Here is a 26749-nt window from a genome sequence, read left to right on the forward strand (position 1 = left end):
AAAACAGTGTTGAAACACCCAGGCACGCCTGCGTTCGCACCTCCACTCCCCCGTTATTAGTGTCCTGCCCCTGTTACCACCCACAAATGGCCTCTCCAGTCACTCATTTCACTGGGCTGTCTTTGCTGGGTGAGCGAGAGGCCTGTGATCGCACAGAGTAATTCGCACACGTGCAGAATGAAGCATGCGCATTCGCAAACCATCGGGCCACTTGCGAGCGGCTCTGAATCAGGTCCTTAATCCTGACAGGACTAATATTGCACCATATGGGACCCAAAATAGAGCCCAATACCCACCAATAAATGTATCAAAAGCTTTTGGATTATTATCACTCTTGTTGAGAAATATAATCAGCTAGTGTCTGCCATCTAATTTGATCGCACTCATTCACCCTAGTGTAACTCAAGATCCCATCTGGACCCAGTACCAAACACCTGAATCTTGGTCAGTTTGGGGCTCATGTATGATTGGAGGCAGTGGTGCTTTTTAACTTATCATTTTTTCTTACTGTTGCATATCACGATCATGTGAAATGATTTTTAGTGCTTATCGTTTTACTGCCTGTTCTGACACTGCATAACCAAAGTTTCATTTTGTGATAACTGGGAAGTGAGGAGCATGGAGGCTGCCAGGGCAGAATCTTCTGATCCTTGTTTGGTGATCTATCCCCATATGGTTAGAGCAGCCAACAAAGCCAAGCTTCAAAAAGTTGTTAGAAAGTAGTCCCAATTACAAATAAAGGGGACTGCAGTCTGCAGCGTAAATTTGCCTAAATCATGAGATAACTCAGATATCTCCTGCGTTACGCATTTCTTAAATCGCAATGATATTTAAACCATGCACAAACAGCCCTTAGTCGTGTTCAACATGGATTGTTACTTTCGTTGTGTGGCTGCTTTCTGCCATGCTTATTGGAGTGTTGAATTAACCCACAACTGATCAACACAAATTATTGGATCCATCTAAAGAATAGTGATGAGCGGGTTCGGATTTCTGAAATCCGAAACACCCCCGATCCGAGCCGGATCCGAGTCAGCTTTCGAGTTTTCCCACCTCACTCGGATCTGATATCGAGGCAAAACGTCATCATCCCACTGTTGGATTCTCGCGGGTTTTAGATTCAATAAAAGGTCCCCGCATCGGCCCCATTTTTCACTCCAGCTGTGGACAGTGAAACAGGAGGGTGGGAATTGTGCTGGTGTTGTTGTCCATAGGGGCTGTGTCCACTCCAAAGTCCATAGGGGCTGGCTAGGTTGTGCTGTGCAGTCTGTTGTCCATAGGGGCTGTGTCCACTCCAAAGTCCATAGGGGATTGCTGGGCTGTGTTGTGCAGTGTCCCATAAAAGCTGTAGTCTTAATTGAGTGCTGTAGTGTTGTCCAGGGGGTGCTCTGTCCATCAGGGTCCCCCCTAGTGCAAAAAAAAATATTTTTCTGTGTGTGTGCGCTGTAGCCACACGTGCATCAACAAAGTTGCGCCAAGAGTGTGCCTGTGTCATAAGTAAAGGGCCGGCTGGCTCATCTGTTGAAGGGTGGTGGAACCCCCAAAGCGCGATAAAAAAAATAATCTTTTTCTTTGTTTGTGACTTGTGTGCACTGTAGCCGCACGTGCATCAACAAAGTAGTGCCAAGCGTGCACCTGTGTCATAAGTAAAGGGCCAGCTGGCTCATCTGTTGAAGGGTGGTGTAACCCCCAAAGTGCCTAAAATGCCTTAGCCACACGTGCATCAATATCACATAAATGGAGGAAAAAAATTTGTCCAATAAAAATAAAATAGGGAAGGATCAAGAACCACTTCCTCCTAGTGCTGAAGCTGCTTTCACTAGTCATGACATAGACGATGAAATGCCATCAACTTTGTCTGCCAAAGCCGATGCCCTATTTCATAGTAGAGGGCATAAAGTTCAAGAAAATTACCTTAAAAAATAAATTTAAATTGTATGAGGAGAAATGTAAACTTGCCAATATGCCATTTACTACACGGAGTGGCAAGGAACGGCTAAGGTCCTCCCCTATGTTCATGTCTAGTGGTTCAGCTTCATATGATGATGGAAGCCCTCCTCCCGCTATGAAAATCAAACGAGTTAAGCTGACAAAAGCACAGCAAAGAAGATATCACAAATCCCCATGGAGAGTCCAAGTGTGGTGACGGTTGCGATGCCTGACCTTCCCCACACTGGACGGGAAGAGGTGGCTCCTTCCACCATTTGCACGCCCTCTGCAAGTGCTGGAAGGAGCACCCACAGTCCATTTGCTGATATTCAAATTGAAGATGTCACTGTTGAAGTACAACAGGATGAAGATATTGGTGTAACTGTCGCTGAGTATGAAGTTGACGAGGAGGATTCTTATGGTGAGGTGGTTTGTTTAAATCAGGCACCGGGGGAGAAAGTTGTTGTCTGTGGGATGAAAAAGCCCATCACAGTCATGCCTGGGCAGAAGACCAAACATTCCACCTCTTTGGTCTGGAAATATTTCTATCCAAATTCGGACAACAACTGTCTTGCCATTTGTACCATATGTAATGGTGGAATAAGTAGGGGTAGGGATGTTAACCACCTAGGAACATCCTCCCTTATACGTCACCTGCAGCGTGTTCATAAAAAGTTACTGTCAAGTTCAGAAACTGTGGCTGACTGTAAGCAGACACCTAAATTCCTTTTTCCTGTTGTATCCAAGTGCCTGTAAACCACACCATCAACTTCCTCCTCGTCAGTTTCCTCCTCAGTTAGGATCAGAAGTAGTCCTGCAGGCCATGTCACTGGCATGACTGACTCTCCTATCCAAGATTCCTCGGGAGGATCCTACATTGCTACTCCAACTGCTGCTGCTGCTGCTGTTGCTGCTCTGAGTCGTTCATCATCCCAGAGAGGAAGTAGGAACACCACTACTTCTTTTACTAAGCAATTGACCCTCCAACAGTTCTTAGCAAGTCATCCTGAAGCAAAGCGGATAACTGAGGCCTTGACAGCTATGTTGGTGTCAGACGTGTGTACGGTATCCGACAATGGTGCGGTGGGATTTAGACAATTGATGGAGGTAGTGTGTCCCCGGTACCAAATCCCATCTAGATTCCACTTCACTAGGCAGGCGATACCGAGAATGTACAGAGACGACAGAAAAAGTGTCCTCAGTGTCCTAAGAAATGCGGTTGTACCCCATGTCCACTTAACCACAGACATGTGGACAAGTGGAATAGGGAAGACTAAGAACTATATGACTGTGACAGCCCACTGGGTAGATGTATTGCCTTATGCAGAAACAACAGCAGTGTCACTAGTTGCAGCATCTCAGAAACACCAGCTAATTCCAAGGCAGGCTATGCTGTGTATCACCGGTTTCAGTAAGAGGCATACCGCTGACAACCTCTTAGAGAAATTGAGGGAAATTATCGCCCAATGGCTTACCCCACTTAGACTCTCCTGGGGATTTGTGATATCTGACAACGCTACCAATTTTGTGCGGGCATTACATCTGGGCAAATTCCAGCACTTCCCATGTTTTGCTCACACAATAAATTTGGTGGTGCAGTATTTTCTGAAAAATGACAGGGGCGAGCAGGAGATGCTTTGGATGGCCCAAAAAAATTCTGGCCACTTTCGCCATTCAACGACTGCGTGCCAAAGACTTGAGCGCCAGCAAACACTCTTGAACCTGCCCCGCCATCACCTGAAGCAAGAGGTTGGTTCAGAGGATGGAGGAGCAGCAGAAGTTCATTCAAGCCTTTATATCCACCTATGACATAGGCAAAGGAAGGGGTATGCACCTGACTCAAGCACAGTGGAGAATGATTTCCGTGTTGTACAAGGTTCTCCAGACGTTCGAAATTGCCACATGTGAAGTCAGTTCAGACACTGCCAGCTTGAGCCAGGTCATTCCCCTCATCAGGCTTTTGCAGAAGCATCTGGAGAAAGTGAAGGAGGAGCTAAGATGGGGCGATTCCGCTTGGCATGTGGGACTTGTGGATGAAGCCCTTCATTTGCTTTGCCTGGATTCGAGGGTGATCAATCTGTTGAAATCAGACCACTACATTTTGGCTACCATGCAGGATCCTAGGTTTGTCTCTCTTTCTGGCCAACACAAGCCTGCAGAGGCGCAAAGACCTGCTAGTGAAAACACTGTCAGCTGAAGCGGAACGTGCCACGTCAACAGCTCCTTCTTCATTTTCCCGCAATTGGGGCTGCCAGGAAACAACTTAGGTATCCTAAGCAACTTGCTGGCGGTGATGCAGGGCAGACAGGACCAAGTTTGGACATCTGGTCCGGACTGAAGGACCTGGCAACAATTTCTGACATGTCTACTGTTGCTGCATATGATACTGTCACCATTGACAGAATGGTGGAGGATTACATCGGTGACAGCATCCAAGTAGGCATGTCAGACAGTCCGTTCCTATACTGGCAGGAAAAAGAGGCAATTTGGAGGCCCCTGTACAAACTGGCTCTATTTTACCTAAGTTACCCACCTCCAGTGTGTACTCCGAAAGAGTGCTTAGTACAGCCGGGAACCTTGTCAGTGAAAGGCGTAGGAGGTTGCTTCCACAAAATGTGGAGAAGATGATGTTCATAAAAATTAATTATCAATTCTTCCTGGGAGACCAGTTTCCAGAAAGTACAGAGGGACCTGTGGTGGTGGATTCCAGTGGGGACGAATTAATACTCTGTGAGGATGAGGATGTATACAACACTGAAGAGGGTGAGGAATCGGTGGATGAGGAGGATGAGGATGACATCTTGCCTCTGTAGAGCCATTTTGTGCAGGGACAGATTAATTGCCAGCTTGTTTTGTGGGGGCTTAAACGAACCAATCATTTCAGCCACAGTCGTGTGGCTGACCCTGGCGCTGAAGTAATTGGTTTGTTAAAGTGTGCATGTCCTTTTTATACAACATGAGGTTGGGGTGGGTGGGAGGGCCTAAGGACAATTCCATCTTGCACCTCTTTTTTTACTTTGCATTATGTACTGTTTGGGGCCTAGTTTTTCAAACTGCCAAACTGTCTGCCACTGCAGTGTCACTCCTAGATGGGCCACGTGTTTGTGCCGCCCACTTGTGTCGCTTAGCATAGTCATCCAGCTACCTCGGTGCAACCTTTTGTAATAAAAACAATATTATGAGGTGTGAGGTGTTCAGAGTAGACTGGAAATGAGTGGAAATTAATGTTATTGAGGCTAATAATAGCATAGGAACAGAAAAACTCACACATTCTGTGATTTTAGCTGTTTTTATGCTCTTTTCCCCAAAAATACAGATCCAAAACACAAAACCCAGAACCCAAAACACGGAAGTATGGTTTTGGCAAAACCAATCCAGATCCGAAACACGAAGAAAGATCCAGATCCAAAACCAAAACACAAAACACGAAAAGTGGCCGGTGCACACCCCTACTAAAGAGCTGTCCAAGCTCATACATTTGCTTCAATACTGCTTATATAATTTTCTTGCTGAAAAATCTTTTTTTTTAATTCAATTGCTGCAGATGCCTTATAATGTATTGAAATGCCCACCTGCAGCTTTGCAAATCCAAGGATCTATGTACAAAGGCTCTGCATCGGTCACAGATCCTTCGATTATCGGTCTTCTGAGTAATCATATGGTAACGCAGAATGGCTGTGGGAACTGAGATGGAGAGCCTTTATCCTTGCATATGGTATCGCAGACGCAGATTGTGACACGCTCCCAAAAATGGTCGCACCTGTGCTTTTAGCCGCCACTCCCCGTCACCTTCCCCAAATGCTCTCTGACTGATAATCAAACTGCAAGTAAATAGACGCTGCGAGCAACTACGGTAATGTACCTTGATGCATGCGCAGTGTGATTTAGTATGCTGTTTACCAATAATCGCTCAACTGCTAATATATCTGCATTGCATACATTTCTGACTCAGGGCATATGTGTGGTGGGAAATAGCAAGTGGAATTGGTTTATTTTCAAATACTGTTTATAATCCATTTTTAATTTGTTTATATCATATGATTTATGTGTAAGCATCCAACTATACAAAACACATAGTCATTACAAAAAATATGATTATGCATGCCAACCCAATGCAGTGCAAACTGATGCCATAAATAATGTGTGCGAAAGCAATCGTTGTTCTAGGCAGTGTGGCACATTTTCCCAAGTATTTTATTCTGTGAGTCCACAAATTATAGTTTGAAATCTTCAGCAACAAACAGATTCATAGCCCTGATAATCTGATCCTTATTCCTGAAATGTGTGCTGCATATATTAAAAATCATTATTCTTTATTTTATTGTAAAATAGATTGATTTTGTGTTTTACTTGGACAAACGACTTTAGCATCACCCAATTAAAAATATTAAACATTTGATGTGGAAAGCCACAGCTGCGAGTTAATATTAATGTTATGACAACTAGGTGAGCAGGTTGAGCCACTGATATATGTAGCATTGTTTATTCAAGCATTATGTGCAATATTCATACCCTAGCCTTTCATAATTATACTTCAAGAGCAGTGCTGCTCTGGCAAGTCATTTAACAGAGATTGTCCTCACAGCCAGTAGTGCTTTGTAAAATGAAAGGCATGGCATCTGCTCTCTAATTATTCATGTTCTGTATAAGCAGGAGAATTGATCATAAGAGAAGAATGTACCTGTACTGCCTACGCATCAGGGGACTCTGCATCTTGGTTACTGTATGGATAAGCACTGCCAAGGCATGCTTTTATAGCTAGTTGCAACTGTTGAAGAAAAATATAACCCCCAATGTGCATTATTCTGAGTCTGTAAACCTATTTCTCAACTTGTGGATGAATCTACTTGAGTCTAATACATTATAAAACCGTGAGCTGGTATTATCCAGGGTGCAACATGTTTCAGGAGAAAGCATAAAACTCAATTTAACTGGGGGCTTTGTTAGCTGTGCTTACTTGTGTGTCAAACAACCAGTGCAGTGATGAGGCTAAATCTTTCTCCACTATAACTTACAAACTACAATGTTGAAGACAATTAACTTAATGTGTCCTGTTCTAGCGAATTGACTAAATAAGTCACTTGGAAAAAAAAAATCTTTCCCGATACTAATTAAATTTCAAAAACACTGACATTTATGGCTACAGAATGCAGTCTTCATAATTAGCGGCGTATTTCTATACATCATAATGCCAAATAATAGGGAGCTCCTTCTAATTATTGTCCCTGTAGAAGCTGCTGCAAGTAAGTGAGAATGTCAGATTATGCAGCTCTGTATATGCAAACACCATTCGTGCTCGTTTCTGAAATAAAAAGTCCTATTTACCCATCCTGCTAGCAGCAATTAAATCAAAGAGGGTGGAATAAATCTAAGGCACAATTAGCCTATTTACTGATAGTTAAACATGTACTTAACAGTATCATAAAAAAAGTGTTTTATTGTGCTCTCTTCTATGAAGTCTTACATATACCACCTAATATTGTGTAATGGCACATAGCAGTAGTTTTCTAGCTACAGTATGCACTAGCTTTCTAATTTGCCCTTACTACATCCGAACATTAATGAAGCAATAGAACTAAAATAGTGTAATAACAATATATGTGAAAGTTGAAGGAGCGTTAAAGCACAAAAGACAAGCAATTTAAAAGTGCTCTATTATTAAACTGTGGGTTTGACCTATTAATGCTCTGTCACTAATCACCGCTCTTCACCACTGGTAGCAAAGGTACATACTGTGGTCCATCAAATAACTGGAATGCCTGCAAAAAACATCAAAGAGAATAAAGTTTAACATAAGAAGCATTCAGCAATGAGCAACATGGAACAGTGAGAAATGTTGGTAGCTATGGAAATCATCGCTAAGTCTCTTATTAACCTGATTTCTTACTTTGACAATCTACTGGAGTTGGACATCTTTTTGTTAAATTTAACTCCTGCTCATTTTGTGTGGTTTAGTAGTGTGTCCTCCATAACTCCTTTCTGATATTAGCCTTTAGGCGGACACACCTCAGTCATATCCTTCTTTGGATTATTTAGGTTAGAATAGGCAAAATGAGCCCTGCATCCAGGTGTACATGTGTCAAGGAACCCCTTCTATATATACTTTTTAAATTCCCACCATCCACCCAGAGAGCAATATGGTGTTTCCAAGGAACAAAAATGCCCCTTCTAGCTGGATTTACTCCTAACCCTACAAGGTCCAATGTAATCTGCAGTCTGTTTCACTACTCACTTGTCTGATCATCACCTATAGCAACCCTTTTTCCTATAGCTTAAAGTATGCTCAACGGTACACAGTTGCCCCAGGTTTTATGGGCATTGTTGTATAAGTTTACATATGGACTGGTGCAGACAAATATATAGGAGACCAAAACTTTGAGTAGAATGGCTTGAAATGTCAACATGTTAGAATGTTAACCTGCCCCCCGTAGGCTTAACCCTAACCCTCCCACCCCAGCTTAACCCTAATGTCAGTATTTTAACTGTCGACATTCTAATAATCTTGACACATTGCCTGTTAACATTTTAACAATGTCATCATCATAACTGTCGACATTGTGGTATCAATATTGTCATTGTCTACCTTTTGACTGCATCTTGAGTAGAACACAGTACTGTGTAATAAATTATTTTGGGGATCATTAGCAGAAGCAAAATCAGGAAGGCAGTGAATGGTCAAGTAACAAGCCACAATTAGGGTAAGTTGGTTAACAGTATATTTATTTTACACCAGAAGTTTAGGCCGATGGCCTAATCATCACACAGAGGCCCTGATTCAGAGCCGGACGCTCTGACAGAGCGCTTGCTCTGAATCAGGGGCGTTCTTTTTTTTTTTTTAGAACGGCCTTATGGCTGCTCGCATAGCTGTGGGTGACCACCCACAGCTATAGCGAGCGGCCAGGAAGATGGTCGCGATGGTCAAGACCATCGCGACCATCGGGCTTGCGACGAGACCCTTGTGGTAGGGTCTTGTTGCCGCAAGCCCCAGAAAGATTTTGGCTCTAACAGAGCCGAAATCTCTCCCACTGACATCACTCGTGCTATCAGTGGGGCCGGCCCCAAATGGAGGCGTTCACATGGGAATGTCAACGTTTGGGCAGCCACTCCCCCGGGCCGCCCACCAAAGGGGGCGTGCTGTCACTCAACATCGACAGCACGTCCCCTTTGGTACGAGACCTGGAGCGACAGGATTGCCTGTCGCTATCCGGGTATCGCGCATGTGCACAACGGAGCCGGCTCCATCGTGCGCATGCACTGTGAGCCACCATCAACCCAGTTGTGAGCGCTCAGCGCTTGCGACCGGGTCTGAGTCAGGCCCAGAGTTCAGGACAGGTAACAGAACAAGGATAATTGGTACAGTATAAAGGCAGAGGTTAAGGCAGCTGGCAGACATGGTTGCTCAGTTGTGCAAGTTCAGTAACAAACAAAAACTTCAGATGACAATGACAATGCAGAAGCCAGACACGCAAGCGCTATTACAGACAAGTGGCCTGATTCACTACGGATCATTATTGCGATTGCAGCTGTGAGTACACACGGAAGTCTGCAGCGAAAATATGCTAATGATTGCAATCGCAAAGCCATCGCACAGCCAGCATAGAGATAGAGATGCCCACCACCGCTATCTCACATATGTAATACTGTGCTATCCTGCGTATACATTGGGTACATCGAGTAACATCTGCCCCTCATGCACATTTACAGCAGCCTTGTCCTGCCTCAGAAATTACAAGTTTTGTTGCACACAGTTAGTACTCAAACTGCGTATACCATCTTAGTGGCTAATTTATGCATGTCCATGCAACAGTGATCGAACAGACACTCCCCCATCACCACCCTCAAACTCTCACAGCCTGTCACTCACTCTGTGATGGCTTTACTTCTGCTTGAGTGATCCTAAAGCGATTGCAATGCTAACCCATGCACGTGCACTGAGGTGCATATGCTTGCGCAGTACGCACCATTGACCGATCTGCAAACACCGTTGTAGTTGCGATCCATGATGAATCAGGCCTAATTTGTGAACACTATTGTCTGCCTTAAAAATGACAGTGACCAATCCCATAAACATGACAGTGACCAAGCCCAATTAGCCTATCAGACAAATCCCCACTGCAATGATGAGGAAAATATCTAGCACATCACTATGTGTGGAAACTGGAAACCAATAGCTGCATTCAAGTTGCCCAGTAGCAGCATTCTAAACAACTGGGGTTTACCCCAACAAGGTCACTACTTTTGGCATCTCTTCATGTTATGTGCCATTTGGGTAACAGACAAACCCACACTCTCTCTCTTATATCTGACTTTTTCCCATTAGTTAAGATTTCACAGTTCTTTGCTCTAGATACATTTTTCTCCCTCGGCGTATATTCAAGCTGTAGGAGTCAAATTTTTCTACTGTGTATAAATTTTCAACTTCACTTCTATATTTTTCTTCTCTGGACAATGGGCCTCTCTCGTTCCTCTCAACACAAATTCAAGCTAGAATGAGAACCACACTTATAACTATCATTTCTGATCCTTGACCCTTAATGTAATTTATTCCTCTCCCACTTTTGTGGAAAACACTTCCAGGACTTCATCCACCTGGGTGTCACATGTTCTGGTGCAAAAGGTTGGAAAGGAGTATAACATGTCACCTACCCATCTGCAATGGAGGGAATTTTAAAATAAAGTGTTGTTTGTCTGGGAAAATGTATAGCAGTTGTGAGCAGAACATAGCAAAAACTTATAACAAGTGCTGAAAGCACTCATCCCCAGCACTTAATGATGGGTTTAGCTATGAATCTCAAGTTACAGTAACAAATGCCAACTAATTGTAAAATGCAAAGCAAAGGAAACAACAAGAACAAAAATAGAAACAGAAGAATAATACACAAACAGTAAGCAAAAAATATGGTTTCCTTCTGCAAATAGAGCCTTGATAAGCTTGTAATTTCTGAGATACTGTATCTTGTTCATAAGTGAATTTGTTTGTATTACCTACACAATATATCAATAAAAGCTAATGGTCATTTGCTCATTTTAGCAAAAAGTCTTTCATGTAAAATGAAGGGTTACAAAACTGAAATGAATACTGTCTAACATATTACACCTTGTTAATAGGGTATTACAAATCCAACCTTCATTATGTGCTAAAGTATATGATCTCCATTACTGTGGAAGGGATGCGGTTAACATACCGTCGCCCGGAATGCTGCCCGTCAGAATCCCAATGCTGGAAGTTCGATCAGGGACTAAAGATAGACGTCTAAATCCTGACGCCTATCTTTGGCCCCACGCCAAAATCCTGACACCCTGCATCCTGATCGAAGGTAAGCTGGGGCTATCTAGCTGTTAGTTGTGGGGGGAGGGTTAGGTTTAGGCATCCCCGGGGGTCTTAGGGTTAGGCATCCCCTGGGGAGGGTTAGAGTTAGGCTAGGGGAAGGGGGGGTCAGGGTTAGGCACCACTGGGGGGAGGTTAGGGATAGGCACCCCCCGGCAGGGTTAGGTTTAGGGTGCGGGAAGGAGGGGGTTAGGCTTAGGCACCCCCTGGGGTAGGTTGGGTTAGGCACCACTAAGGGAGGGTTAGGGTTAGGGGGGAGAGGGGGAGGGTTAGGGTACTTATCAGCCCTAGTCAGGATCTTCACTGTTCGGGTTTCCGTCGTCGGTATTTGTCCGCAAGGAATAGATCTGAGGCATTACATACTGATTCCCTGTAGAATACTGACTAAACATATAATTGTGAGGTTAGATAAATATGAGTAATTGAAATGTATTTCTTACTGTACATTTGTACTTTCAGGAAGAATATATCATTTTATTTTCAGAAAATGATTTTACTGTTGCTCTACGGAACAGCTGAAAATGACAGATTACATCAAATCCACACATTTAATGGGAACAACCAGTACATTTAATTGCCATTTTGTGGGTAGCTGACTACTAGATAACATAGGAACCCATTTACTGTATGCCAAATCTAAAAACATCCTATTAATCATTGATCCGTTTCTTGCAATTCTGAAATATTCTATTTTAATATTAGTCCTATATTTGTATGTAAAGGTGTTAACATCAGTATAAATATATGAAATATTAATAGGCTGTCTTTTTATGTGATGTGTTTACTTGTTTTGCCTTGTTATACATCTGAAAAAAACTCACCAAGGGATTGTTGAATGTCATGCACATAAATTAAAATATTAACATGTGACAGAAAGGTCAATGGTAATATAATAAAGAGACAGGACTAAATTATTGGCTTGCTGTAATTTTCATGCATAACTGTACAAGTACAAAAAGCGTATCTAGTGAGACTACTGCATGGAATTAAAGATCGGTTTATATTAGTAACAAATATTGTAATACTCTTTTTTTCTCCTTGGTTTAGAATGTCATACAGTCCCAATTTAAAGAGAAAATGTCCAACCTCTTCACTCACCTAGTGATCGGGAGAGAGTTACAGGATGATGACATGCGGAATCTTTTTTTTGGAGATTATGCAATTCCAAAAAACATAGAGAGATCTGAAAAGTTTTATAATGAAATTATGGATATCAATGAGCTTAAAATTGTAAGTATATTGGATAAATGTTTCCAAACAGTGTTCAAACTTTTGTATATCTTTTTTTATCTAAGGCAAGAAGGTTGCAGCACCCATCATTATTTGACTTGAGTAGATTTTTCCCCTGTATTTTAATAATGACCAAATGCCATGAGTATTCTATTCTCCACAGTCCCAGGTTCATAGCCTGGAGTTTGGATGTAAAGTGCTGCATATGAAAGTTGATGATGTGATATGTGCAATCAGTTGTATTGACCTCAGCCATCTGCAGTAGTTTACATTCCAACTTGGGTTAACCTTGAGGTAGAGGATGGTTTGCCCTATTATACGCTAAGAACCTTAATTATACGCCATGTTATTTGCAGAGTTTATTGTTTTGACTATCAGTGTTCTTAGTATTTATGGAGTATGCACCAGCATTTTTTTTCCTGCAAGTCTCAGCATTGTAGCATCTCTTATTATGTTTAAAATTAGGATGTGCAGTCCAAGCTCCACCCACATTTCAACTTCAGTCTGTAAGAGCTGGAGCACTGCATGAGCCAACAGGTATTACATTCATTGGTCTACAACCCATGTATTACTGAATGATGAGAGAGGTTTATTACACATATTACAATGTTTTATGGCATTCTACAGTAAGTTTTGGTATGCCGCAAGCAATACTATACTGTGGGGTCAATTCAATTAGAGGCAAAATATAGCCCCTTCATCGCAGCTACATTGTGCATTTTATCTTGCAACTCCCTAGTTATGCACAAAAAATGCACAGCATAGCCTACCATATGTTTTTAAAAAACACAATATACAAAATAAACTTAACAGAAAAGACAGTTAAGAAATGGGCTTGTATATTTTGTAAACAGGGGAGTCTTGAGTCTGTTTTAGAAGGTTTCTAGTATGGAGGCCTCTCAAACTGTGCAAGGAAGTGAGTTTCATAGAGTCAGAGCCACAAAGCTAAAATCTTGACCCCCAAATGAATTAAGGGAAATTCTAGGTACTGCTAATAGTGCTTCATCTGCAGATGGAAGAAAGCTAGGGGGGTTATGGAATCAGAAGCTGCTTCAGGTACCTTTGGACCCTGGATATGTAGAGTTTGAAAGTCAGTAAACCAATCCTGAAATAGATTCACCATCTTACTAGCAGCCAGTGAAGGGAGTAGAGAATAGGCTTTTATTGGCAGGAACGGGACTGGTTAGTTAACAGCCTGACAGTTTTGCTGGGAGACCCAGGTAGAGGGAATTGCAGTAGTCCAAGTGACATGATAGAAATACATATGACTTTAGACAGATATTTTGGGGGAATGGAGTGCTTGATGCTACAGCCATGGACAAAAGGTTTGAGAATAACACAAGTATTGGTTTTTACAAAGTTTGCTGCTTCAGTGTTTTTATACCTTTTTGTCAGGTGTCACTATGATATACTGAAGTAAAATTACAAACATTTCATAAGTATCAAAGGCTTTTATTGACAATTACATTAAGTTTATGCAGAGTCAATATTTGCAGTTTTTACCCTTCTTTTTCAAGACCTATGAAACTCGCCCTGGCATGCTGTCAATCAACTTCTGGGCCACATACTGACTGATGGCCGCCCATTCTTGCCTAATCAATGCTTGGAGTTTGTCAGATTTTTCTGGTTTTTGTTTGTCCATCCACCTACTTGAGGATTGACCACAAATTGTTAATGGAATTAAAGTCTGGGGAGTTTCACGGCCATGGACCCACAATTTTGATGTTTTGTTCACTGAGGCACTTAGTTATCACTTTTGCCTTATGGTAAGGTGTTCCATCATGCTGGAAAAGGCATTGTTCATCACCAAACTGTTCTTGGATGGTTGGGATTAGTTGCTTTTGGAGGATGTTTTGGTACCATTTTTTATTAATGGTTGTGTCCTTAGGCAAAATTGTGAGTGAGCCCACTCCCTTGGCTGAGAAGCAACCCCATACATGAATGGTCTCAGGATGCTTTACTGTTGGCAAACTGTACAGCAAACTTTGTGAAAACTTTTGGCCATGGCTGTATATTCCTCAGATGAAAGATTGAGGATTTGATCATTGCTGATACCAGATTTTTAAGGATTCAAGCCACAATCTAGGACAACAAGATTCTGCAAATGTTCAGTGTATTGCAACTCTGAACCCCCAAGTGTAAGCCCAGTTGTAATTTTGTTGTATCAGTATTGAGTCACAACCAACTGGCACTCATCTGCTCTTGTACTTCAGCTAGACAGCCATTTAGGATTGGAATTGTGTCCTCAATAGCTGGGGAGCAAAGAACATATATGATTATTTCACCCAGTGGTATCATCCAAACTGCAAAAAGCATGTTAGGTAGTATAGATAGTATAGTACCTTGTGGAACATTGCATGGTCATGCACTGGTGGTGGTAACTACACTTCTGAAGACACTCTCTGTAACCTGCTGGTTAGAAACCTATTTGAACCAGCTACTTTTATTCCTTTAAGAATGTGGTTTCATTATTTAGAGCCAAATAGATTAATTATGGATTTACAATTTTTTGTCCTTGGGTCTTATATTTGCACATTTTAGATTTTATTTAGGGCAATCAATATATTTCCTGTACTCCATATGAATTGAAAAAGGCCAAAATATCTTAATTATCTCTCATACTGTGATTGTCTCAAAGTGAAGTCTTCATAGGAGACTCACTTTTTAAAAAAATCTCATCAATAAATATAATCTGATAGACTGTTTATTTGTGTTCGCTTTTCCTCTTTATTTTTGTCCTTTTCCTTAACTTAAAATAACAAACAAAAATGTAGCCATCACCATAAATAACAGATCTCGTCTGCCCTGCAGCAATAAAGGCTGACAAAGACTGCAGATTTTTGTACATTACAGCAGATAAATGATGTGTGTTTTATTGGTACTAGTACAAAGTAGCAAGTGAAAGAGAGATGCTTTATTTTCAAAGAATTGGACAAAAGTTTTAAGTTCCAGCATGGTCCTCCAAAATAAAATTGCTAGATTAAATGTACATAGTTTTATCTAAAGTAATAAAAAAAAATCATGATAATTACACATAATTTCCTAGGTATATAATTCATAAATATATATATATATATATATATATATATGTGTGTTGTGCTACAAGAACATATCAAGCAGTGGTGATAATCATACTGTTAAATGTCACAGTGCTGGTTGCCCCTAGGAGAGAACCACTTGGCTGGGGTAGATATCAGAAGCACACCAAGACTGTACCAGCTGCTTAGTCCTGCAATAACAGACTGTGAGGCAATAAGGTAGAAGTGTGAATGAATTAGCTTGGTTTGTTGGGTTGGAAAAGGTAGAATCATGAGAGGCAAAGTATGAAGGACAAAGTCAAGGTTGCTAAACAAGTAAACAAAACAAGACTCAACCATTTTATTTGGCAAGCATTGAAAATTTTTCTTTAACTTTTTTTCGTTATATTTTGACCTAATTGTGAAGTTTGGATCTTCTCAAATAGCTGTTATAAATGCGCACATTTAGATGATGCTTGAGAGCATCACTGCCACAGAAAAGATAAAAATGTAAACACTATAATACAAAATTCATGTTTGAACCTAAGCCTCAGCACTACTTCATCAGATAAGGATTGTGGAAAGAGTGGAAAGTATAAATTATGACACAATGCTGAAGGTTTGAAAATTAAATATAATCCCTTTATTCAATATAGCAATAAAAATCCAGTGTAAATAATGTAAAAAAATATATAATTAAAAATAACATAAAAGTAAATTAATGTCCAGCTTAAGGACTATCCAGTGCAAAAAATAAATAATGTTAATAATAACTAGTATAAAAATATATACATATATATAGCATAAAAATATCTCATAAAATATATATATATATATAAACACGAAAGAGGCTGCACTCAGAGGTCTTGCAATAAAGGTGAAGTAGTGCTATGCTTTAATTAATCATTCATCTCATCAACGTTTCCGGGCCTCCTGCCCCTTCATCAGGATGCCATGCTGAATGGGCAGGTGGCCCCGAAACGTTGATTAGATGAATGATTAATTAAACCATAGCACTGCTTCACCTTTATTGCAAGACCTCTGAGTGCGGCTTCTTTCGTGTTTATATGGTGGGGACGCCGTTCCCTGTAAAAGGAAGGCATCTGAGCAAGCATTTTCATCTCATATACAAGTGAGTGCCGGATCATTGTTGGAGATATATATATATATATATATATATATATATATATATGAAAAAAGTGGTGTAAGTGGCGCACTAAAGCTAAAAGTCAAATAAACGTATAAGCAACGCTGGCTTAACCACGCTGGCTTAACCTCAGAAAACTCATTGATGTGGTATCTAGCACTATACTCAGAGTACTAAGGGTGCTGCCTCTTACCAGTATGAATAAAAAATGAAATGTGAAAAAAGTGGTGTAAGTGGCGCACTAAAGCTAAAAAGTCAAATAAACGTATAAGCAACGCTGGCTTAACCACGCTGGCTTAACCTCAGAAAACTCATTGATGTGGTATCTAGCACTATACTCAGAGTACTAAGGGTGCTGCCTCTTACCAGTATGAATAAAAAATGAAATGTGAAAAAAGTGGTGTAAGTGGCGCACTAAAGCTAAAAAGTCAAATAAACGTATAAGCAAATACAAACAAATAACCCAAAAACACTCCCTCGTAAGTTGGCTGCCAATCCTTCCTGGATATGATCTATTCAGAAAAACCATATGAAGAAAATTGTTTATAGAAGTGAAGGAGCGGCCCCTTCAGTGTGTCAATCTTAGAGTAAGACCTCTGCAATAGATCTTACAGAGAGTGTCCATGTAGTCTTTAGAGTCCCAAGGTAATCTCCACGATAAACGTCCCACGTTGTTTTTATCTCAAAGAAAATTAAAAAGACAAAAACATAGTGTAACCTGATAAATACAATAATAGTGCATATACATGCAGCAGTGTTCTCATGCAATAGAGAAGTGATTGGTATAACCAGATGACAGTGTAGAAAGCACTCCACAAGTGCTCTTAATAACTGTATTGAAAAGCACCAGTACCCATTCAGATAAAAAAGCCTTGTACCAGCTGTATTCTTTCTATGGGTCAGCACAAAAGAGATCTTTCTCTGCCATCTGTGCGGCTATGTATTTCAATGACATAGATGCATGCATGGACCAGGAGATCCATGCTACATACATCTGGGTCATTGACACTTAGCATAGACGGGATCAGAGAGACCCGTCTATGTTGCTGTGGTAAAAAAACAAATAAATAAAAAATGGCATGCCCACCCTCCACAAAAGAGCCCTGAGCTTTTAGTGACCCAGTGCTGGTTTCGATTAAATACAGGGGACAAATGACATAGGGGTCCCCTGTACTTAAGCACAACAAGCACTCAGCTAGTCAGAACCAGTTCTGGTTGCAAAAATATGGGGGACAAACGACATAGGGACAATGTGCAACTAGCACTGGGCACTGATCTGATTTTGGAAATACAGGGGGAAAAAATGAGTAGGGTCCCCCTGTAAAATTCAGAACCAGCACCAGACTTTTTCTAGTGAGGGGGCTAATGCCACAGCCAGGGGAGCCCTTTCACTGGGCCCCCCGGTCAAAGCATTAAACCTGACCGCTAATCAGCCCAGGCCGGGGATCCCTGGGGAGCTAAGGACCCCCTAATCAGAGCCAACTCTTGGGATGTTCGACCAGTGTGGTTGAACAAGGGTGCTGACCCATAGAGGGTTCTCGGATCTCTCTGCCTGCCCCAGATCCCTAACCTGAGGCAAAACCTTGCGATCCCACTCTTGGGTCGTGAGGTTGTGGGGTCACGAGGTTTTGTATTGAGAGGGCTTAACGCTGAATGGCTGAGAGAGCCTTCCATCACGGCTCTCAGCCAATCAGCGTTAAGCCCATTTAATATGTACACAGGAAGCAAAAGAAGATGGCGCCCAACATTCCCCGCTGCCCTACACCACCTGCACCCACTGCTGACACTGCCGGCACCCCACTGGCAGCATCCCCTGCTGGTGACACCACCGCTGCCTACACTCCTGCACTACTGCCCCACGTACTGTGGACACAGTCAGCGACCCCCACACTGCCGACACTGCCGGCACTCCCACACTGTGGACACCAACAGCACCCCTGCACTGCCGACACTGTCAGCACTCATGCACTGAGGACACCGCTGGCACCCCCGCTCTGCCGAAATTGCCATCACCCTACATTGAGAACACCCCTACACTGCCAACACAGTCAGCAAGCCTGCACTGAGGACACTGCTGGCACCCTTGCACTGCCGACATCGCCGGTACCCTTCACTGAGGACACTGCCAGCACCACAGCACTGCCATTCCATGTACTGAGGACATCCCCAGCAACCCCCGCACTGCCGACACAGCCAGCAAATCTACACTGAGGACACTACTGGCACCCCCGCTCTGCCGACATCGCCGGCATCCTGCATTGAGAACACCCCTGTACTGCCAACACAGTCAGCAAACCTGCACTGAGGGCACTGCTGGGATCCACGCACTGCCAACATTGCTGGTACCCTACACTGAGGACACTGTCAGCACCACAGCATGGCCAAACCACATGCTGAGGACACTGTCAGCAACCCCTACAATCCCGATGCAGCCAGCAAACCTGCACTAAAGACACCACTGGCACTGCCGACATCATCAGTACCCTTCACTGAGGACACTGCCAACACCAATGCACTGCCATTCCATGTACTAAGGACACCGTCAGCAATCCTGCTATGCCAACACTGCTGTCACAGTATGTGCACTATTGGTGTATCCAACCCACACTGTATAACACACTGTATCCATGTTGGAAATTGGAAGATGAACTTCCACATGTTAGTTTCGCCTACTGTGTCACTTAGCTTGGTCAGCCAGCTAGCTGGATGCAACCTTTTGGCCTTAACAAGATGAAAAATATAATATTGTGAGGTGGTCAAAATTGATTGGAAATTACTGTAAATAAATGTTATTGAGGTTAGGAACAAAAACAAGCCCATATTGTGATTTTAACTGCTTTTATAATATTTTAAGAAAATATCCAGATCCAAAACCAAAACACAAAACACCAAGGAAAAAAATCCAAAATCAGATTCAGATCCAAAACCAAGGGAGATCCAGATCCAAAACCAAAACACAACGGTGGGTGCACATCTCTCTCTCTCTCTCTCTCTCTCTCTCTCTCTATATATATATATATATATATAGCAACTGACATACTGTGTATACTTTACTGTAATAACAAAGTGGAAAACATGGAATGGCAGTGCTGTGGTGCTGGCAGTGTCCTCAGTGAAGGGCACTGGCGGTGTTGGCATTGCAGGGTGCCAGCGGTGTCTTCAGTGCAGGTTTTCTGGTTGTGTCGGCAGTGCAGGGGTTGCTGATGGTGTCCTCAGTACATGGGATGGCAGTGCTGCAGTGCTGGCAGTGTCCTCAGTGACGGATACCGGCAGTGTCGGCAGTGCAGGGGTTGCTGATGGTGTCTGCAGTACATGGGATGGCAGTGCTGTAGTGCTGGCAGTGTCCTCAGTGAAGGGTACTGGCAATGTCAGCAGTGCCAGTGGTGTCTATGGGTGAGGGGGGCACACAGAGCCACCGCTGCTCTGTTCATAGAGGGGGAAGGAGGAGTAGAGCTGCTGCTGTAAAGGTGCAATTTAAAAGGATGATTTAAATTATATTGATATCGTTATCATTACAGTTATCTATCAAATCATCCTTTTTTAATGTACCCTACTAACTTACCTTCAACCAGCAATGTGCATGCACGTATGGATGATAGCAATATCGCCCATCGTCCCTGCATGCTGCACAACCTGCTGATCGCGGGTCGCTATAGTTGCTGGCAAGTTATTGGTGTGTTGGATGATCTATATAGATCATCCAACACACCAGGGAGTGTGCAGTATGATCTGCCAGCGATATTGTATTGCTGGCAGATCGCTACGTGTGTATGCACCATTACACTGCTATGGGTGGGGGAGGGGGGCAGACAGATCCAGTGATACTGTTATCAGGGATAGGGGGAGGGGGAGAACTGCTTGGAGTGTGCATGTGCAGCCCTCTGGCTCTGAGTCTGCTTGCAGTGTTTCCCGGCTGCAGCCTGATTGACAGGCTGTGGTGTTTTCAAGGCGGAGCGGGGGTGGTCCCTGGCAGTGGGATGGTAGGCATCCTCATTCAAACGAGTCTTAGTGTTTTTTTATTTTCAGGACTTGTTATTAAATATAGAGGTCCTGTTTTTTATCTGTAATATTTTTGATAAAATAGCTGTTTGAAGCAGTATTATGCTACAGTGCATCCGGAAAGTATTCACAGCGCATCACTTTTTCCACATTTTGTTATGTTACAGCCTTACTTCAAAATGGAATAAATTCATTTTTGTCCTCAAAATTCTACACACAATACCCCATAATGACAACATGTAAAAAGTTTTTTGGAGATTTTTGCAAATTGAATTAAAAAAAATAACACTAACATATCAGATATACATAAGTATTCACAGCCTTTGTCATAAAGCTCAAAATTGAGCTCACGTGCATCCTCTTTCCACTGATCATCCTTGAGATGTTCCTACAGCTTAATTGGAGTCCACCTGTGGTAAATTCATTTGATTGGACATGATTTTGAAAGGCATACACCTGTCTATATAAGGTCCCACACTTGACAGTGTATATCAGAGCACAAAACAAGCATGAAGTCCAAGGAATTGTCTGTAGACCTCCAAGACAGGATTGTCTCAAGGCACAAATCTGGTGAAGGGTACAGAAAATATCTGCTGCTTAGAAGGTCCCAATGAGCACAGTGGCCTCCATCATCCGTAAATGGAAGAAGTTTGGAACCACCTGGACTATTCCTAGAGTTGGCCGTCCATCTAAACTGAGCGATCGGGGGAGAAGGGCCCTAGTCAGGGAGGTGACCAAGAACCCAATGGTTACTCTATCAAAGCTACAGCATTCCTCTGTGGAGAGACAAGAACCTTCCAGAAGGACAACCATCTCTGCAGCAATCCACCAATCAGGCCTGTATGGTAGAGTGGCCAGATGGAAGCCACTCCTTAGTAAAAAGCACATGGCAGCCCGCCTGGAATTTGCCAAAATGCACCTGAAGGACTCTCAGACCATGAGAGACAAAGATTGAACTCTTTGGCAAGAATGCCAGGCATTCTATTTGGAGGAAACCTGACACGGCTCATCCCCAGGCCAATGCCATCCCTACAGTGAAGCATGGTGGTGTCAGCATCATGCTGTGGGGATGTTTTTCAGCGGCAGGAACTGGGAGACTAGTCATGGTAGAGGGAAAAATTCATGCAGCAGTGTACAGAGACATCCTGGATGAAAACTTGCTCCAGAGCACTCTTGACCTCATACTGGGGCGACGGTTAATCTTTTAGCAGGACAACGACCCTAAGCACACAGCCAAGATATCAAAGGAGTGGCTTCAGGACAACTCTGTGAATGTCCTTGAGTGGCCCAGCCAGAGCCAAGACTTGAATCCGATTGAACATCTCTGGAGAGATCTGAAAATGGCTGTGCATCGATGCTTCCCATCCAACCTGATGGAGCTTGAGAGGTGCTGCAAAGAGGAATGGGTGAAACTGCCCAAAGATAGGTGTGCCAAGCTTGTGGCATCATATTCAAAAAGACTTGATGCTGTAATTGCTGTCAAAAGTGCATCAACAAAGTATTGAGCAAGGCTGTGAATACTTATGTACATGTGATTTTTTAGGGGTTTTTTATTAAATTTTAACAAATCTCAAAAAAACTTTTTACACGTTGTCATTATGGGGTATTTGGTGTAGAATTTTGAGGAGAACATTTTATTTATTCCGTTTTGGAATAAGCCTGTAACATAACAAAATGTGAAAAAAGTGACGCGCTGTGAATACTTTCCGGATGCACTGTATGTACTGTACCTCTATTTACTTTTATGTTAGTACATGAAATATCATCTGGAAATCATCTGTTGGAGGTGCAATAAAGGATTTTATTGAAATCTACTGCATGTTGTTGAATCCTCTTTATGTGAAGAAAATTATAAGGTAACCTTAAAACCTGAAGGGGTAATAAGAGGTGTTTGCTTTAAATATATCAAGAGGTATGTACCTTGAACATCAGGTGGATGGGACTGTTCTATCAACACCTATTTTTCAGATATAAATAATCCCTCACATTGGGTGGATCAACAATAATTTTAAAATACTACACTATGGGTCTCATTTATTAACGAGTTTTATCACCAGAATGAGTGAAACATTTCACTGTGTATAATAAATGGTGCTCCAGCCAATCAGCTCCCAACTGTCAACTGTTAGAAAAGTGACAGTTGGGAGCTGATTGGCTGGAGCAACATTTATCATACACAGTGACAATTGTCACTCGTTTTGGTGATAAAACTAGTTAATAAATGGGTGCCTTTGATTGTTTCCTTTTGTTGTCATAATTTTGAGGTAAATATAAGGACACAAAGGGCCTGGATGGAATTGCAGAGCCGCACATAAGCGCACACAAGTGACTGTGCAATTCTGTTCATTTAAAATGTGAATGCAGAAGGAGGTATCGCACACCTCCTTTCTGCATTTGCATGATCTCAGCTTTGCGACTGAGGCCGCAGCCTGGTGTCACCATCAGAACAATTGCGACTGATGGTTGCCGATGTTCCTTAGGCCAGGCTGTGGGAGCTAAAACTTCCCACAGCCCGGCCGGGTCCTGGCAGCTTGCGAGGCCAGAAAGTCTGCGTGCACCCATACGGACTCTGCCCTCGCCCCTCAAAAAATGGGGCAACACGCCCCTGTTTCCGGGAACGCTGCCAGGGAACATCCCCACACCACCTCCAAAACACCACAACCTGTCAATCAGGCTGTGGCCGGGAGACACTGCAAGCGGACTCACAGTCAGAGGGCTGCACATGCTCAGTACCCCTCCTGCGTATGCACAGCCCTACCACCATTGGAGATGTGTGCTAACCATCGGGTTTCAGAACCAATGTTTAGGTCTAAACAGTGTTTTGTAATTAATGTTAAAAACATTGGTACAGTACTTTCAATGGTGTCTTTTTATGTCCTATCCATAGTGCACACACTCCAAGCACCTCTGCCCCTCCCCCCATCCCTGATAACAGCATCACTGGCTCTGTGTACCCCCCACCCCCACCCACAACAGTGTAACAGCAGCAGCTCACCTCCTCCTCCTCCTTTCCCCTCTATGAACACTGCCGTGGTGGGTCAGTGTGCAACCCTCACCCAGGGCCAAATTTAGGTCTGTGGGGGTTCCTGGGCAACAAATGTGGAGGGGCTATCAAGTTTATTTTTATATATATATATATATATATATATATATATATATATTGCAACTGGCATACTGTGTATACTTTACTGTAATTACAAGGTGGAAAACAAAACATTGAGCTACATTACTGGTCGATGAATGTACAATATAACCATGGAAAATGAGTACAGTTTGGGGAGGAAGGGAGGGACTGAAAGTACAAAAGTGTCTCTAGACACAAAGGGCAACATTAATGAGTAGTAACAACACACAGGGGGAGGGCTAATGAAAACTTGATTTGTTGTCTGTGTAAAAAGTGCAGCCTTTACAAATGAATTCCTCTTCCCTCCCCCTCTCTGTTGAGACAAACAATGGGTGGCGTTATTCTGAAAAAGGACATGAACACACTGTAAATTACTGATGGGCAGTTTTTGAATTATAATGTATATCTAGAACCACTACTGTATATAAAATATTGAGCCATATTTTCAGGGGGAAATTTGTACACTAAGAAATCACTACACACATGCCATCCTCACTGACTCAGATCCCCACATAGTGTACACAGTGTTCATAGCCTCTAGATGAAATATGATATTATTCTAAAAAGTTTTATTATTATTACAATATTTTTATTGATATTATTATATTATTGAATTATACAAATTTATTTTTGGAGCAAAAAAAATGTTTACAGTGGGATTCAAACCCTAACTGCCAAGTGTGATGTGCAGTGACTTTACCACTATGCCACAATACTGGTGGATGGGAAGTACAGAATCTGTCTATTCAGGAACTGATGACAATGCTGTCTGCCGACACTACTGTCATAGTAAGAGCACTGTTGGTGTATCCAACCACACAGTATAACACACTGTATCCATGTTGGAAATTGGAAGCTGAACTGCCACATGTTAGTGCCGTCCACTGTATCACTTAGCGTAGTCAGCCAGCTAGCTCGATGCAACCTTTTGGCCTTAACTAGATGAAAAAATAATATTGTGAGGTGGTCAAAATTGATTGGAAATTACTGGAAATAAATGTTATTGAGGTTAATAGTACTGTAGGAACAAAAACAGGCCCATTTTATGTGATTTTAACTGTTTTTATGATATTTTAAGAAAAAATCCAAAACCAAAACACGAGGGTCAGCACACATGAGTGAGAGAGAGCGCAACTGACATACTGTGTATATTTCTTCTAGCTACATTACTGGTCAAATAATGTACAATATATCCATGGAAAATGAATACTATTTTGGGAGGAAGGGATGGGCCAAAAGTACAAAAGTGTCTCAATACAAAAAGGGCAACATTAATGAGTAGTAACAAAACACAGTGGGAGGGCTAATGAAAACTTGATTTGTTGTCTGTGGAAAATGTGCAGCCTTTACAAATGAATTCCTCCTCCCCCTCTGTGTTAAGATAAGCAATGGGTTAATCTGAAAAAGTACATTAACATACTGTAAATTACTGATGGCCAGTTTTTGAATTATAATGTATATCTAGAACCAGTACTGTATATGAAATATTGAGCCTTATTTTCAGGGGGAAATTTCTACACTAAGAAATCACTACACACACATGCCGTCCTCACTGACTCAGATCCCCACAGCCTCTAGATAAAATATGATATTATTCTAAAAAGTTTTATTGTTATTACAATAATATTATTGATATTATTATATTATTGAATTATATAAATTTATTTTTGAAGCAAAACTGGGATTCAAACCCTAACTGCCAAGTGTGATGTGCAGTGACTTTACCACTACGCCACAATACTGGTGGATGGGAAGTACAGAATCAGTCTTTTGAGGAACTGATGACAGTTTCCTAGTGAGTTTTTTTGGTGCTAGTACAGTGTTTCAGCGGCTAGTACAGTGATTTAGATGCAAATGCATATTGCACCTTAACATAAACACTCCTCAAAACTCCTTGTTTGCCCTCTATTAAAATCCAAAGGAGACCACTACTGTATCTTTGCTAAAAAGGTTGAACACTATTAAGTGCTACATTACATGATACACTGGCCAGTGGTGAAAGTATGAATTGTACTTTTGCTGCACTGCAGATAGCATGGCACGACAATATATGAGAATTGATGTCATGCCAAATTGAGAGCCATGGCACAGTTTTCAGAAAGGTGTATGTGGACACATCTGTATGTTGAACCCAGACAATATGAGGAATGGAAAACGGTGCCATTTAAACCAAAAAGACAGCAATGGCGGGACTCTCCAAAAAATAGAAATACCAATCTCAACTCTAGGAATAGATATTCGGCCGCTTTCGTTTGGGTTCGGAGCCTGATAGTGATTTTTTATCCCCGGGAACACCCTATTGGAGGGACCGCTACAAAAGAAATGTGGTAAATGAAATCACACACAGAGCTTCACCCATCAAAAGACATCTAGCAGAAGAAGAGGGAGAAGAGAAGAATTACAGAAAAAGAAATTGGTTTTGAAAGAGAATAAGGACCAAAAAGAACAAGGTGTATTTAATTTGTCTAGTAAACTTCTTTCGGATTCACAAATTAAACTCCTAAGCAAAGGATTGTCCTTTGCTCCAGCAACTAGGCCAAATAATTTTCAACTCTATATAGATCTAAATAAATATGTGAGAAAACTCACCCTGAAGAGACACTTTTTAAAGGCAGAAATGGGAATTATTAACTATGAACCTACTATTAACAAATCTGGTTTAAAATTGCCATCTAAATTTTACCCCTTGGAATCTAAAAGCAGCCAAATAGAAATGTTTTATGAGCTAGTGAAAAAGGACATATGCAAAGATCCCATCTGTCCAAAAATAAAAGACAATCTCACGAACTTTGAAAAACAGGCTTTGAAACAACTGAAACAAGATTCATCTATAGTTATAAAATCTGCTGACAAAGGGGGGACTTATAGTCATGAACCATACTGACTATGAGTCAGAAGCACTGAGACTACTTAATGACATGAGTTCATATAGAACTCTTAAGAAAGACCCTACTCCTGAATTTGTATCTGATCTT

At 41.9% G+C, this 26749-nt stretch overlaps 1 protein-coding gene across 1 annotated transcript in view; it reads left to right on the top strand.

Moving 5' to 3' along the window:
- LOC148538322 (dynein axonemal heavy chain 3-like) overlaps window positions 1-26749 on the top strand; it is a 1025530-nt gene that overhangs the window by 617671 nt on the left and 381110 nt on the right. Inside the window, exon 32 of the mRNA XM_088455384.1 lies at window positions 12305-12487. Within this exon, the coding sequence (XP_088311510.1) occupies window positions 12305-12487 (183 nt within the window). The remainder of the gene's footprint in view (window positions 1-12304; window positions 12488-26749) is intronic.

The sequence above is a fragment of the Taudactylus pleione genome, unplaced genomic scaffold, assembly GCF_031769625.1.
Source record: "Taudactylus pleione unplaced genomic scaffold, aTauple2 ptg000040l, whole genome shotgun sequence".
Taxonomy (NCBI): Eukaryota; Metazoa; Chordata; class Amphibia; order Anura; family Myobatrachidae; genus Taudactylus; species Taudactylus pleione.